Below are 15598 nucleotides of genomic sequence, written 5' to 3'. Positions count from 1 at the left end.
TCTCTATGGAGTAATTAGTACAGTATTAGCCTACAGAGGTTCTAGAAATATCTGTGCTGGGATCTGCACTGTGGAACAGCATGTTTAGCTGCCACCTGTGAATCCAGTGTTGAACATGAACAACAGTTGGTTTTCCAGTTCAAGGGCTTAAACTCCTGCCACCCGCATGAAAGACCAGGATGGAGTTTTGACTCCTGGCTTCACCCGGCTGAGTCCTGCTTACCACTGCCACTTGCAGAGTGAATCGGCAGAACGAAGATGGTTTCACCGTCTTTCTGTCACTTTCCTTATCAGCACAAGTTGGCAACTCTTTAAAATGACCTCTAAATATCTGGTATAAGAAAGTACAGCTAGCCTTTAATATAGTCTCAACTTACTTGTAGTTTAAAATGAAAAAAATAAATAAATAAAATAAATTTTAAAATCTTTTAAAAAAAGCTAGGAGAAATAAATGAAACAATAAATTTTCTAAGCCAAAATAAAAAAAAGATTTTCATTTAAGGTGAAAATACCATCCACAAACCATATAAAGCATTACAATTATCATCATAATTCTCACTTTTATGAATATCTACTACACTGAAAACTTGGCTTGATACATTAGAAAAATAAAGACTAATTTTATACACTCCACCTACTAAATATGAATGATTCAAAAATCAGAAACTGCAGCAGACACTAGTTAAATAGTCAGTAATTCAGATAATTTTGTTAGCACATCTCAAATGACCATCAAGAAAAAAGGGAATCTAAAAACAAAACTTTTTTTAAATTTATTTAGTTACATGAAAAAATTTACAAAGCCCTGTTTTTATGAAAGTAAACCTTTTCCCTTCTTCATTCCCTAAAAAAGTGCTTATCTTTAGTAAGGATCTTCTGTAAGGCAAAGTTAAAATCATCTCTCTTATTCCCAAATGAATGCAAGTCCCACTCAGAGGTGCCATGTTTTATTTAAAACATACTCTTTCTCAGTATCCACTTTGTTCTAATTGGCAAGGCAAAGCCAGGTCCCTAAACACACAGCTCGTTACATTCAGTTTGGATTACAAAACACAGGATGAAACAGACTGCATCGAAATGTACAAATTAACGGTTACAGAGTATGGGGTGAGGTTTTGGAATTAGACTATAATATGGAACAAAATCCACAGGGAAGTTGGGAACAAATCTATAAACCATACAAGGTTTCCAAATGAGCAAATACACAAGGCATAGGACAGACCTTACTATAACTCAACCAAATTGCTAAATACAGACAAAACGAAGTTTTTTTTAAAACTCAATTATGCAGACATGTATGAGAATGAGTGTACCAACAAAAAACTTTAACAAATTAAAACCTGCAAATTACACTGTCTACACATGAAATCCATATTTGTCTTCACACCAAAAAGCACCAACAGCACCAGAAGTAAATCACATTTTCAAATTTTTTATTTTATGTGACAAGCTAAATACAGAAGACTAAATTAGAAATGGTGCTGCATAATGTAGAGCAGGAGCAATGTTAATGAGCTCCAAGTTACATGAATAAAAAGAAGTTAAAATAATAAAATTTCACAACCAGAATGGAAACTGCATTACACAACAACACTACCCCCAACAAACATACATACCTTTTCCCAAATTAGCTATTCTAGGAAATTTCCAGAATTGTTTCTCTGATTTTCCCTGGATATCTGCACAAACTGCAATGAAGTTAAAGACCACAAGAAATCTATACACAACACAGTGTTACCAAGTGCTGCACCCTCAAAGTGCAACTTCACTTAAACCCCATACAGACCTATTATTATCAGTTATTATTATCATTATTATTATTATTTTAAAAGTAGAATTCGAAATAAGGAGGAGGTTAAAGAGGGAGAGAACAATCTTTGACCTCCTGGTTCACTCCCAAAATGTATACAACAGCCAGGGCTGAGTCAGTCTAAAATCAACAGCCAGAAGCTTCTTCCTGGTCTCCCAGACTGGTACTCCAAATCCTTAGACTCAAGCACCTTTTTGGGAAACCTGGAAGAGGCTCCTGGCTTTTGACTAAACTGATTCTAGATCAAACTATCTTAAAAGACCCAATAATAACTAACTTCTGCTTCACCTACAAAATGATTATCATTGGTGCTGAAGTTGTCATATAGCAAGTAAAGTCATTGCCTATAGACATTGGTTTGAGTCCTTGCTTCTCTACTTCTGTTCCAGCTTCCTGCTAATATGCCTGGAAAAGGAGATTACGCCCTTTCCTGGGCCTGTGCACCAGCATGAGACACCCAGAAGCAGTTCATGGCTACTGACCAGCTCTGGTAATTGTGGCCACCTGAGAAGTGAACCAGTGATGAAATATTTGTCTGTCTGTCTCCCCACCACCACTCTGCCTTTCAAATAAATAAGAAAAATGCTTAATGAAAAGATCATCATTGCTTTACTAAAAGCTAAAGAAGCTCCTAATGACAGCCCCAGACATTCTAGGCTCCCATTAGAAACACAACGTAACATCAGGGTGCTTGGTTTGGATCCTGGTTATTTTACTTCTCTTCCAGCTTCCTGCTAATGTGCACCTACAGGTAATGGCTCAAGTACCTGGATCCCTGACATCCAGATAGGAGATGTGGATTTGAGTTCCAGACTCATGGCCTAGCCCTGGCTGTTGCAATCCTTTGAGAAACTATCTAAGGTAACAAACAACTCTCTCTTTCTGCCTTTCAAATAAAATAGAAGAAACAAAGGAAGGAAAAGAGGGACAAGAAATGGAAGAAAGGAGAAACAAAGGAATGATGAATAGAGAGTGGTTGTCACTGAAGCAGGAAGATGACTGAAGTTACAGAAGACTTCAATCTAACTTTTTTACATCCTTTCCAATTTTAGAAGGAAAATGCCAAAATATTAACATCTGTTAATTCTGGATAGGTTTGTGAATGTTCACTGTACTGCTTTGTAACAGTCTAAATTTCAGACAACCATTCACCAGATATTCACCAACAAATCAATCAAAAAGGTGCAAGCCGAACACATGACCAAGGATATATATCATACCTGAGACATCTTTCCAAAAGAAATCAGAATAGAGCCCAGTGCAATGGCTAAAATAGCTAATCCTCTCTGTGCAACCGACAGAATCCCATAAGGGCACCAGCTTGTGTCCTGGCTGTTCTGACTCCCATCCAGCTCTCTGCTTTCATCCTGGGAAAACAGCAGAGAATGGCCCAAAGCCTTGGGAAACTGAACCCCCAAGGGAGATAAACGAAACTCCTAGCTCCTGGCTCCTGGCTTTGAATCTGCTCAGCTCCAATTGTTACAGTCCTTTGGGGAGTGAATCAGTGGATGGAAGTTTTCTTCTGTCTCTCTATAAATCTTTCCAATATTAATAAATGTTTTCAAAAAATTTAATTCATGCAATTACAGTAGCAACTGACCTTGAAAATACAAGATCTAAAATTTAAACCTGATTTTTACCTAACCTAAAACTAGCACAATTAAATTTTAGTGTATCATCTTCCAACATTCTTCCATGCAATTATTCAATCTGTAATGTAAGTCTAAATAAAGCAACAATACTATAGATCTGCAACCACCTACATTTTGCTCATGTCCCTACCTTGCTTAAAAAAATTAAAAAAAAAAAAAAACCATTTAGTTCACATCCATGTGTTACTTAAAGGGGAAAACTTCCTAAGCAAACTAATGAAATGTTAAAGAACATAAATTACAGAACTCTTGTTCAATAATCACTCCTGATTTATAAAAAAAATTTGATGGCAGTGAACAAACTTGGTAATTTTCAGATTGGGTACAAACTATACAACAAAGGGGAAAATGTTATCGTGCTTGCTTTAGTATCTTGTTATTTCTTGTGTAAACCCCTTCTCTAAAGTCCATTTTGAATTTGAGACAGTAACCATGACAATATAAAGAAATGAAAGTGAAAATGAAAACGAATACATATATTAACAGCTCTCCCCCAACAGAGGGCTAATAACAGAAATATGTAAACATGCAGTTGTCTCTAGAGTCATACTAGAACTTACATCACCATGTAATATGCATTAATTGACTACAGTATGATTAGCAGTGAGGCACATGGCACAGCTAGCATCAAGCAGAGTAAACTTAACTATCTTCAAACTGAGAAACTGATATATTTGAACTTGAATTGGAGGCTAGCATTATAGCACAGTGCGTTAGGCTACCACCTGCAGCACTGGCATTCCATATGCACTTTGCAGCCCAGTCGGTTCCACTTCTAATCCAGTTTTCTGCTAAAGTCCTCACACTCCTCACAGCTGCCCTGGCAGAGAACAGTGCCAGGGCTTAGGAAGACTTGAGCCATACAGGAATGGTCATGCAGGAGGAAGTACGGCCACCTATGTCCCCTACCCACCCGGAAGGCTATTAAAAGACTGGACTGCCTACTCCAGTGAATCAGATGAAGACTTCAAATACCACTCCAAAAGGCAAACAGATATCCCAGCAACTTCACAAAATATTGAGGAATATTATAGGGGACACAGACAAGGACACTCACTGGAAATCCTATGGTTTATGAAACAGACTTATTAAATGGAATACGGAGAGATTTCTGAAGCTCAGATAGGGCCTACATCCTTAATCAGCTGGGAACAGATACACAAGATTAAATTAATCTGCATCCTTCAACAACCTTTAAGATTAAGGGTTGGAAATTTATGAGGGCGGGATAAAGTCAGCTGAGGGTCAGGAGCTAAAAGCCACATCACCCATATAAACATTTCCACCTATCAAACAAATGTCACCTCCACCAGAAAGTACTTTCCCATACTGGGGACAGACCTGGGGGATATCAGGTAAACCACTCCCCAATTCAGGCACATAAGTGGACTATAACTGAGAGGGACACTTTCTCTAGAAGGCCCATCAAACCATTTCTTTGGTAGACCTGGAGCTGTTCTACCAGTCTGCATCAAAGACAACAAACATGCTGCAGTGTCTCAGCTCTGCAAAAACAGTGCAGGTGCTCTAACAACGGATGATGGCTCAGATGTGCTGACCCCTGCTAGCCATGAGGGAGGTGTACTTGGAGCTCCTGGCCCATCCATGGCTGGAGCAGCCATCTGTTGATTGAAGCAGCACACTAAGATCTCTCTCTCCCTCCTTCTCTGGTTATTTTTAATTCTTCACTTAAAAACGGTACAAAGTCATTTCCGAAAAAGGTATTTAGACTTGAGCTGTACATATTCAGCAAATCCAGCCAAGTTCATTTCTTACACATAGGCAAATTTCTCATGATGTCATGCTTCATTCTAACGGTACAGGAAAACACCAATATTCTGAAATTAATAGCACTCTTCACATTCTGTTAGCTTTGTTTCTTTCCTCTAAACTTCAACAATCTTGGAATATTTTATAAAGAAAAGGGGAAATATTTGAAGTGATGGTGGACTGAGGTGCACACCATTTAGAAGAATATTTCATCAAAGGCAAAACAAGCCATCAAAGTTAACTATCACTCAACAACCATAACTCCTACCCTACACTCTGCTATCTCAACAAATCAATAGTTTCTTCTCACATCATTCAATTTTATGAAAAAGCACCCATAATGTTAACCCCTCTGAGTTACACAGAGAAATCTTGAAAGTCTCTTTACTGAGTCCAGGGGTATGCTACAGTCATTTAAAGCTATTTTGGGAGCCACCAAGTGGTTAAGCTGCCACCTGTGATGCCAGCATTCCAGAAGTGCTGGCAGGAGTCCTACCTGCTCCACTTCTGATTCAAACCCCTGCCCTCGCTCCTGAGAAAGCAGCACAGGATGGCGCAATTATTTTAGCCCCTGCAACCCACACGGAAGGCTCAAAAGGAGTCTCTACCCCTTGGCTTCATCCAACTCCAGCTGTTGCAATCATCTGAGAAATGCATCAGCACATAGAGGATCTCTCCATCTCTCTTTGCCTCCCTCCCTCCCTCCATCTCTGTAACTTTTTCTTTCAAATAAATCTTCAAAAAGCAAAAATTAAGGGATTTTTCCATCTTCCATAATACATTCTATATAAAATACTTCTAAAACAACATTTTAATTCATAGTGGCTTATGCTAAAATAATCCCCACGTAGTCTTGTTCCTCTCATACCTCTTCCGCCATAATATATTCACCATATTCTTCTTATGTTCATATTCAGACAGCATTCACAGTCTTTAAGTTAAATCTCTTTCCTTTAGAATTTCAAAAGGAACACAAAGTGCTGCCTCCGCAGGCAGGATGCTACTAGTCATTACATACTAGTAGAGCATGTAATGGTGCTAGGTAGAGTAGGAAGATAGGATTATAGATAGGGAAAAGAAAAGAGTATTTTTCTATATGAACTTAAGAGTCTCTTAATATGTTAAAAGCAAAAAAGGCAAAACTGTATAAAAGTAGGCATAGTCACCAGAGACAGATGAAAAGTTACAAGTATTAAAAAAAAAAAAAGGACAAATCCTAAATAAATAAATAAATAAATAAATAAAACAAGAGCATGGTTGAACTATGGCTTCAGTGGTATTTAATTTTTTTTTTCAGGGACATGAAATGGTTTTTTATGAGTAAATTACCTCATTCTAAAGTGCCTGACCATCCCCCATGCCATGCTTTACCAATTACAAGAAGAAATTTCTAAATGGAGATAAACCATCTGTTATACATTTTGTCTCCCTGCTACATTTTATTGTAAGCTCTCATCAGTGAGGAAGCACTTCTTCATAGGAACTGTATGATATACAAAGTAACACAAAAATTAATCCTTTAATGCAGCATTTTAAAAATGGGTAAAAGGTAACCCTACAAATAATTTTTAAAAGTGTAACTATTTGACAAATTCTTAACATTGAACAGATTCAAAAATTAAAAAACAAACAAACAAAACAAATACTGAACAGATTCAAACTGCTAGTTTTCAAAATCCTATCAATTCTTTTCCACCTATCCTTTGGATTAAGGCACAAATGAAAATGCTTAAGGAATACACAGAGATCACTTCCTAACTCAAACAGCATAATGAATAAAAAAAGAATAATTAACAATGTTAAGCCCAGCAGGGTAGCCTAGTAGCTAAAGTCTTACCCTGAATGCCCACCCTGAGTCCCATTAAGACATTGGTTCATATCCCGGCAGTCCTGCTTCCCATCCAGCTCCCTGCTTGTGGCCTGGGAAGGCAGTCGAGGAAGGCCCAAGGCCTTGGGACCCTGCACCCATGTGGGATACCAGGAAGAAGTTCCTGGGTCCTGGCTTTGGATCGGCATAGCATCGGCCATTGCGCTCACTTGGGGAGTGAATCAGCGCATACAAGATCTTTGCTTCTGTCTCTTCTCTGTATATCTGACTTTCCAATAAAAATAAATAAATCTCTAAAATAAAACATATCAATGTTAACTTGATCAACACGGAGCCAGGCTCCTCTGGACCCTCTATACTAGGCTTTAACCGAGTCCACAAAAGCTAAGAGGTCTCAAGTCCAGTGTCCAGCTTACTGCTTAAATTACCACTCGGAACACTGCATATTGTGTTAGGTTAAAGTCCCAGCTCTGTTCTGGGTTCCAGTTCTCTGCTAATGCAAGCCTTAGGAAGCAGTAGCTCCCCCACATGACAGATCTGGATTGAGTTCCCAACTTCCAGCTTCATCCTAGCCCGGCTCAGGTTGTTGGCGGTATTTGGGAACTGCACCAGCAGATAGGAGCTGACTGACACTCTTCTTCTGTCTGTTCAGTTTTCAAACAAGATAAATGTTCCCCCTCCCTTAAGGACTCAAACATAAATGATTTCAGTTCACACCTCTCTCCCCTATCCACCATTAAAACTTAATAGCCTGAGGCCCGGCGGCATGGCATAGCAGCTAAAGTCCTTGCCTTGAATATGCCTGGGATTCCATATGGGTGCTGGTTCCAATCCCAGCACCTCCACTTCCCTTCCAGCTCCCTGCTTGTGGCCTGGGAAAGCAGTTAAGGACGGCCCAAGGCTTTGGGACCCTGCACCCGCGTGGGAGACCTGGAAGAAGTTCCTGACTCCTGGCTCCAGACTGGCACAGCACCGGCCGTTGCAGTCACTTTGGGAGTGAATCATCAGACGGGAGATCTTCCTCTCTATCTCTCCTCATCTCTGTATATCTGACTTTATAATAAAAATAAATAAATCTTTAAAAAATTTTTAATAGCCTGGCTTCTAATGACTCAAGGCATCATGGCCAGGATAAGCCTAGTCCCTACTTACAGCATCTGCCTCTCAAGACTGCCAGAACAATTTACTTTTTATTGTAGCCAACACCAAACACAGACGCTGTCCACCCTCACAGCACCTGCTAAAAAAGGCTGCCTACTGTGAATCCTTTATTTTGTCCCTTTGAGATATAAAGGTATCTCCCACAACCAGGGAGTATCACTCCTCAGACATTCCTTCAGTAAGCCATAATCAGGAAGGATAAGGCCATAGGTGGCTTTATTTTCTCCCACTTCCCTTCCTCAGCAGAGTCCCTACACTTCCCTCAATCCTTCCCCCTTTAAAAAAATATCCAGACAATTCTGAGCAAATCAAAATTAAAACTCTTACTTTTCCTTTTTTCTTTCCTTTTAACAGTGTTACTGACCAACATCTGTCCTTGCTACTTTAAGGTCTACATTCATTTTATCTTTTATAAGTGGAATAAAAAAGGAAATTATTAAACACTTCCTAATAAAGTATTGTTTTATGTAACATCACTAGATAAAATAGTATTTAAAAAAAAAAACTGAAGACTTCAACTTCATGAAACAGCTGTAATTCAAGGAGTTAATCAATCAGCATTTGCAGGCTTTGGAAAGGCCCTTGGCAAACATCAGGCTCAAGTCCTTCATTTTACAATTTATGAATCTGAAGTCCAAAGAGATTAAATGACTTACCCAAAGTAATTTCAATGAGTTTTGATGAGAAGGTACTAACTCAGCATGACTGTGTCCCTGACACCAGCATGAAAATATTCTCTGCTGTACCCTCATTGGTAAAGCAAAATTCACCATTAATCATTCAAGATCAGATACACATGCGTATTTCCCTACTATGTTCAAGTCTGCTATACACCACTACCAATAAACCCAGGAAAGTTGTTTGGTGAAAGTTCACTTGAGAATGTATTCCACTTAGGGGGACTGAGTGTAAGGCACCTTACCAAGCAGAAACTTTCCACACACAAGCTAAGAAAACAAGACCACAAGCATAAATTCAAAGGAGAGTTAAATGACTTAGGCAGTCCTTTTTTTAAAAAAAAAAAAAAAAAGGCAACCAGATAAAGAAAAAGAAATTAAAAACTCCTTTTCTGCACTTACCAGCAAAGCATTTGGAACAGAGATTCATAGTCTTGCTGGACCTAGGGCAAAAAAAAAAAAAAAAAAAAAGAAACAAAAAAAAAAGAGAGAGAAGGAGAGAAAAGAAAGAGCTAAAAAATTCTGTATCATTCTAATCAAAACATAAGATATCTGAAACACAACTGAACTAATAGAGAACTGCCCATTCCCCAACAAAACAAAGAAAATAAAACAAACTTGCTTTTTTTACCTGTGAGTAAGCTGATGCTTTCTTTTTATTCATTGTGATTAATAACTCAAGTAGCATTAAGTTGAGAAATATTATAATGTGCTCACAAGACAGCACAGGGGTCAATTTATCCCACATGATTATACTTTCCTTCCATTTATTTAGAAATATAAAGCTCTCACTTTAAATATCGGGGGAAAAAATTTTATTTGTAAAGTGGTTACTCTCTCTCCACTTATGTATACATTCATGTATCTCCATAACTTCAGTTTTTAACTTTTTTATTCTTTCCTCTCATTCTAGTCTTATTTCACATCTGGAGTCAGGTTAAAACCCTGCTTTTTAAAAATGTTTGTTTCTTCAAACATTCCCAAATTATCTTTCTCATCCTTTAATGTGCTAACAGCTAAATTCAATAAATACCAAATTGGACGGATATTTAATAGACATTATCTTATTAATCTTGCCAACATTTTTATGATGGGTAGTATCATATTGCACTTCTTCTAAGATAAATTTTTTTAAAAATCACATGAGCATTTTTGTAACCAGCAAATATCTTAATATTGGCTGGCTACAAGTTATAACTAACTTAGTAAGAAAATGCCCTCCCACTTCCTGCAAGGTGTTATTAGATTGAGGAGGGCTTACAAATGAAGGGCACATGGGCCATCACTGTGATACAGCACGGAAGTCAGTACCAAAAGCATCCTACATGGGTACCACGTCCTGGTTGCCTCACTTTGATCCAGCTCCTTGCTAACATTCCTGGGAAAGCAATGGAAGATGGCTCAAGGAGACCCAGAAGTTGTTTCTGGCTCCTGCTTTCGGAACAGCCCAACTGTGGCTTCTGCAGCCATTTGGAGTGTGAACTAGTGCATGGAATATCTCTCTCTTCCTGTCCTTTCCTAATTCTGTTTTACAAATAAATAAATAAGTCTTAAAAGAAAAAAAGGAAATGAAAGAACATAAACTTTCATCCACATGCTTCCTTTTTGTTTTTCTTTTCATTTGAGAGGCAGAGAGAGAGAGAGGGCATGCCAGTCCCTGAGCGCACGCACTCTCATTCTCTAGTTCACTCACCAAACACCCACAACTAGGGCAGGGTCAGGCTGAAAGCAAGTGCTGGTTGCAGAAACCCAACTGAGCCCTCAAACACTGTCAACCAGGGACTTCACTGGTAACAGTTAGGAGCTGGGGCTCAATGTGGCACTTCTCATCTGATGGGTGATCAGCTTGTCCAAGGCCACACAGATACTGAACTGGGTCTGAGCTAACTCCAAAAGTTAACCTGCCATCTTCTCACAACACATGACCCAGGAATTACCTGGTAATCAATCAATCAACAAGGATTTCTCTATTAAGCTCATATCACTGCTATTTGCCTCCCTGATCCTCCCCCAAGCCGACTCATTGTTAAAGTTACTTCTACACTGGAACACTAACCTACTTAGAGCCTCAGACCTCAGCAATTCCCCCTGTCAGTACCACTCAAATCACTCCAAACCACTCTCTTCTTGCTCCTTTTATTGGCTCCTCCTATTCTGCTCAAAGTTCCAGGACTTATAATTGTGCTTCTTGCTCAGTATTTCATACAGTCCAATGATCCTAAATATATATACACTAAAAGCTCAGAAATATCTATTCTGAATCCCAACTTCTTCACCTTCCTCCAGACTCACCTATCTGCTTACTCATTTTACTACACAACTCAAACTCATTTCAAATAAGAATTCTCAATATTCTCCTCAGCCTTGCCTGGCCCACCTTCCCTACTATTTGAATTAAAATCCTGGAACCCATCTTTGATGTCTCCACCTGTCCTACAGTCTGCATTACAGAAAGGTCTACTGCCTCTACTTTCAAACAGAAATCAAATCAGTATACTTCTCTCCTTCCTAAATGTTTATACTATGGTCAGAATTAGCTCACACTGTGCCACTGAACAGGACTTTTTACTGGTTTCCTTATTCTAAATCCCTGGATCCCTTACAATGAGAACAGAGTGATTTTAAAAGCAAAGTTACATTACAATATTTTCTTGCTTCATTTAGTATAAAATTGATACTTACAACAAAGCCTAAAAGTTCCCTCGCAATCAACTCTCTCCCTACCATAGTTCCTCTTCTGTTACACTTTGGGCCCCCACATCCAACACATTCCAACTGCTCTGGCCATTTTTTTTTTCTTCAGTTCCCAGTATATGCTGCAGAGTTCTTACCCTTCTCCAAATCACTCAAATGTCTCTTTCTTATCACTTGACTGTCAATTCAAATTTCTTCTGCAGCCTTCCTACACCCAGCACATTCAAATCAGTCCCCCTTTCTGTCTCATTTCCTTTCACTTTTTTTTTTTTTTAATAACTCACCATTTGCTCGTTTGACTATCTTTCACCAGCAGGGCAAGTCATGTACCAAGACGAAAGACCCCCTTTCTTGATCACTCTAATTTAGTACTTTAACAGGCACCCAAATTTGTTCAATTAATAAATCCAGATGCACAAATTACCAAAAAAAAAAAAAAAAACCTAGTAGAATTATCAAACACATTTTGTAGAAGTCATTTGAACATCCAATCAAAGTCCAGGTATCTGCAATTCCTGTGGCTATTATCTCTCCAGAATTCTGTCACAATGACATGGAGGTAAAGCAACCTAACAGGCAGGCATTGGTGGCATGACAGGTTAAGGTTCAACTCACATTCCATAAAGTGCTTGTTTGAGTCCTAAATATTCAGTTAAAGTACATGGCAAACAATGCAAGACAGCCCAGGTATTTGGGTTCTTGTATCTACATGGGAGATTCAAAAGGAGTTGTATGCTCCTTGGCTTCAGCCTAGCCCAGCCCTGGTTGTTAAGGCCATGTGAAGACAGAACAACTCTCTAGCTTCTATTCTGTTGCTATGTCTTTCAAATAAATACATTTTGAAGAAAAAAAAAAAAAGCAGCTTACATTTTACATGAAATATTTTTAATGATGTTTTAACTGTCAAAAATACATATTCCTTTCACAAGAACAGAAACATAAATAAATACAGTATCACTTGTAATTCTATTTCCCTAAAGAAAAATTTTGAATGATTTTCTTCTTTATAAATAACAGATGCATGATTCAGAATTTTTTACATTTCACAGTTCGGATAAAGTAGTATGACTATTTTACTATTCGTTAAACAATATTTTCTTTTGTATATGCCAAAAACTTCATATAGAAATGCATAACGAAAGCATGTTCATTTTGCTTTTAATTTACATGTTTTTATGCCACTAAATATTCTTTAAAATCATTTTTGTGGCTCTATAACGATCGTTTAAATAATACTACTATTCTATTTAGTCACATCCTTACTGTTGGATGTATGATCTACTTCCTAAGTTTTTTCTATTACAAATACTACTACAATAAACATTTTTAGACATAAGTGTTTGACACAAATCTGTATCTGAATGACTTTCTTTAAAACTGATTCTGAGGGTCCAGTGCAGTGGCCTAACTACTAAAGTCCTCGCCTTGAATGCACTAGAGTCCCATGTGGGCACCAATTCTAATTCCAGCAGCCCCACTTCCCATCCAGCTTCCTGCTTGCAACCTGGGAAAGCAGTGGAAGACAGCCCAAAGCCTTGGGACCCTGAATCTGCGTGAGAGACCCAGAAGAGGATCTGGGCTCCTGACTTCGGATTGGCACAGCACCTGCCGTTGCAGTCACTTGGGGAGTGAATCATTGGACGGAAGATATTTGTTTCTGTCTTTCCTCCTCTCTGTATATATCTGACTTTGCAATAAAAAGAAATAAATCTTTAAAAAAAAAAAAAAAACTGATTCTGAGAGGGGCCGGTGCCATGGCACAGTCGGCTAGGCCTCGACCTGCAGGAATGGCACCCCAAAATAGGCACCAGTTCGTATCCCAGCTATTACACTTCTGATCCAAACCCCAGATCTGAAGAATGCTCAAGTCCTTGGGTCCCTGTACCCATGTGAGAGACCCAGAAAAAGCTGCAGCTGTTGCGGTCGTTTGGGAGTGAGCCAGTGGATGGAGGACCTCTGACTCCCCTTTATCTCTGTAAATCTCCATTTCAAAAAGAAAAGTGATTCTGAGGAGAAATTTGTCATATTGATAAGTAAGATTTTACTGAGTATTGCTTAGTTTCCATGATGTTTACACATAGTTTTCCACAGACTCTTATGAACACTAAGAGTACTTATACTTTTAAATATTTGTCTGATGGGAGAAAGGTATCTTGTTTAAGGTGCGCTTTCTTCTAAAATTTTCCAATTATGAAGGATATTAATTTTCTAATCAAGAATAAATTAGCCTTCAACCTAATTCACCCTGGTTCACAGTATTTCTGATTCTAGGAAATCTAGAAGACCTTATCTAGTAATATGTCCTTCTCATGTACACATAGGTATACACACACACACACACACACACACACACACACACCCAGAGAAATATACACAAACCAGGCCCCCAAAAAACTATCCTAAAGTAAATACAGCAAGAAAAAAAATATATCATAGCATTAATGCTCTCCAGCAAACACTTACTTTTTCCCCAACACTAAAAACTTGAGTCACAAAAGAAAAATTAACTTGAAAAATATAGGTCCAGCATATAAATATGCCAAACCAACCAAGTATCGTGGTCTCTGAATCTTTATAGGTTAAGCATGTATCATGAAACAAAACAAAATAAAAAACCTGCAAAGGATTTCCATCTTAAAGGAAGGGAAACAATCTGTGGAAACTGACTCACCATATATACTAACTCATCTCCTTTAACAATCCAGAGGAAAGGGGAGAGGGCAGGGTGGGGAGGAGAAAAAGAAAGAGAACACAGGGAAAGACAAGGGGAAGGAAAAAATGAAAGTAAAGGGACGGAAGGAAAAAACAAACCAGAATGCCCCCTCCTTTACAAAAAAATCATTCCAGTTGCCTCACAGTAAGATCAGATGATTAGACTCCTAACAACCAGCATGCCACACAGTATGCACACTTAGCGTCAGGAAAGCCAAACTTCCCCCAACAGCCAGGAAGAAACAAACAGCTCCACTAAACCATCACTCTGCTCACCCCAGGCACACAAGGAAAAAGGCCAGTTCCAATAGATGACATCCTAGCTGGCAATGACAAAGGAGGCTTTCAAGTGTGCAACCAGCCTGTCGGAGCTGTCACGTATCACTCTAAATCATTCAGACAATGTGAAGTCTTCTTTTTAAGGGAATCTTACAAAGGAAAAGATGGAGTTGTTAATAGGGAGATTAGGTTATACATGTAGCAATATGGATCATGCTCATTTTAAAAACTTATTTCAACATAACTACTTAGATTACTGATGGAGTCATTGTAATCATTAATTTCACATTCTTTTTCACACAAATTCAAACTAGCATGGGGAGTATGCCTTTGGTTTTATGTGTTTTAGGCCCTTGCACTGAAAGACAACACAGATGTAAAACAACTCACAGACCATCTGTAGTCCTGTACACACTACTAATGCTTAGCCTCACCTAGCCATTACAAACAAGCTCAGGAGTGGCCATCAATAAATGAGTCAAGAGAATAAAAATTTTAAATGTGAAACCCCTTGTAGAAAAGAAAAAATGACGTGAACAAAACTATGAAATACACACATGTTGAATACAATGCTTCGCACTTATGCCCAAACAAGAGATTTAATTCTCTAACATTTTCTCTAAGAAGGAATTCCTTTACAATTAAATCTTTAATTTTTAGTAAAACACTAATACCAAATACCACCAAGAGTGAATTTCCCTGGGATATAAAAAAAAAAAATCCATCCAAGCATCCAGTCATGCCCAAGGAAACGGCATTCAGGATGTCAATACAGGAAGGTGGGGCTAACAGGGGTCTTACCGGGGGTCACCAGGGGTTTTACAGTCAGACCCTGGTAAAGGCCTGAGACATGTGTTTTCATCACAGGCCAAGGCAGTGAATGTGTGAAAGCCTTAAAGCAACACTAGTGCTCTGTACTTCGTCAGAGTCCGTCACGCATTTCACAAGGGTGTAGGGGCACAACACCAGCTTTTCGTTTATTTATTTATTCATGCATTCATTCATTATTTATTTA

The 15598-nt window shown here is 38.5% G+C and overlaps 1 protein-coding gene across 2 annotated transcripts in view; it reads right to left on the bottom strand.

Moving 5' to 3' along the window:
* The window catches only part of ZFAND3 (zinc finger AN1-type containing 3), a 242605-nt gene that overhangs the window by 150409 nt on the left and 76598 nt on the right, over nt 1-15598 (bottom strand). For both annotated transcript variants that reach the window (XM_040983308.1, XM_040983307.1), the window contains exon 2: nt 9301-9341. In XM_040983308.1, coding sequence (XP_040839242.1) covers nt 9301-9341 — 41 coding nt within the window. The remainder of the gene's footprint in view (nt 1-9300; nt 9342-15598) is intronic.

The sequence above is a fragment of the Ochotona curzoniae genome, unplaced genomic scaffold (genome assembly GCF_017591425.1).
Source record: "Ochotona curzoniae isolate NIBS_2020 unplaced genomic scaffold, NIBS_Ocur_1.0 contig_3819, whole genome shotgun sequence".
Lineage (NCBI taxonomy): Eukaryota > Metazoa > Chordata > Mammalia > Lagomorpha > Ochotonidae > Ochotona > Ochotona curzoniae.
This window is presented reverse-complemented; position numbering and strand designations above follow the sequence as displayed.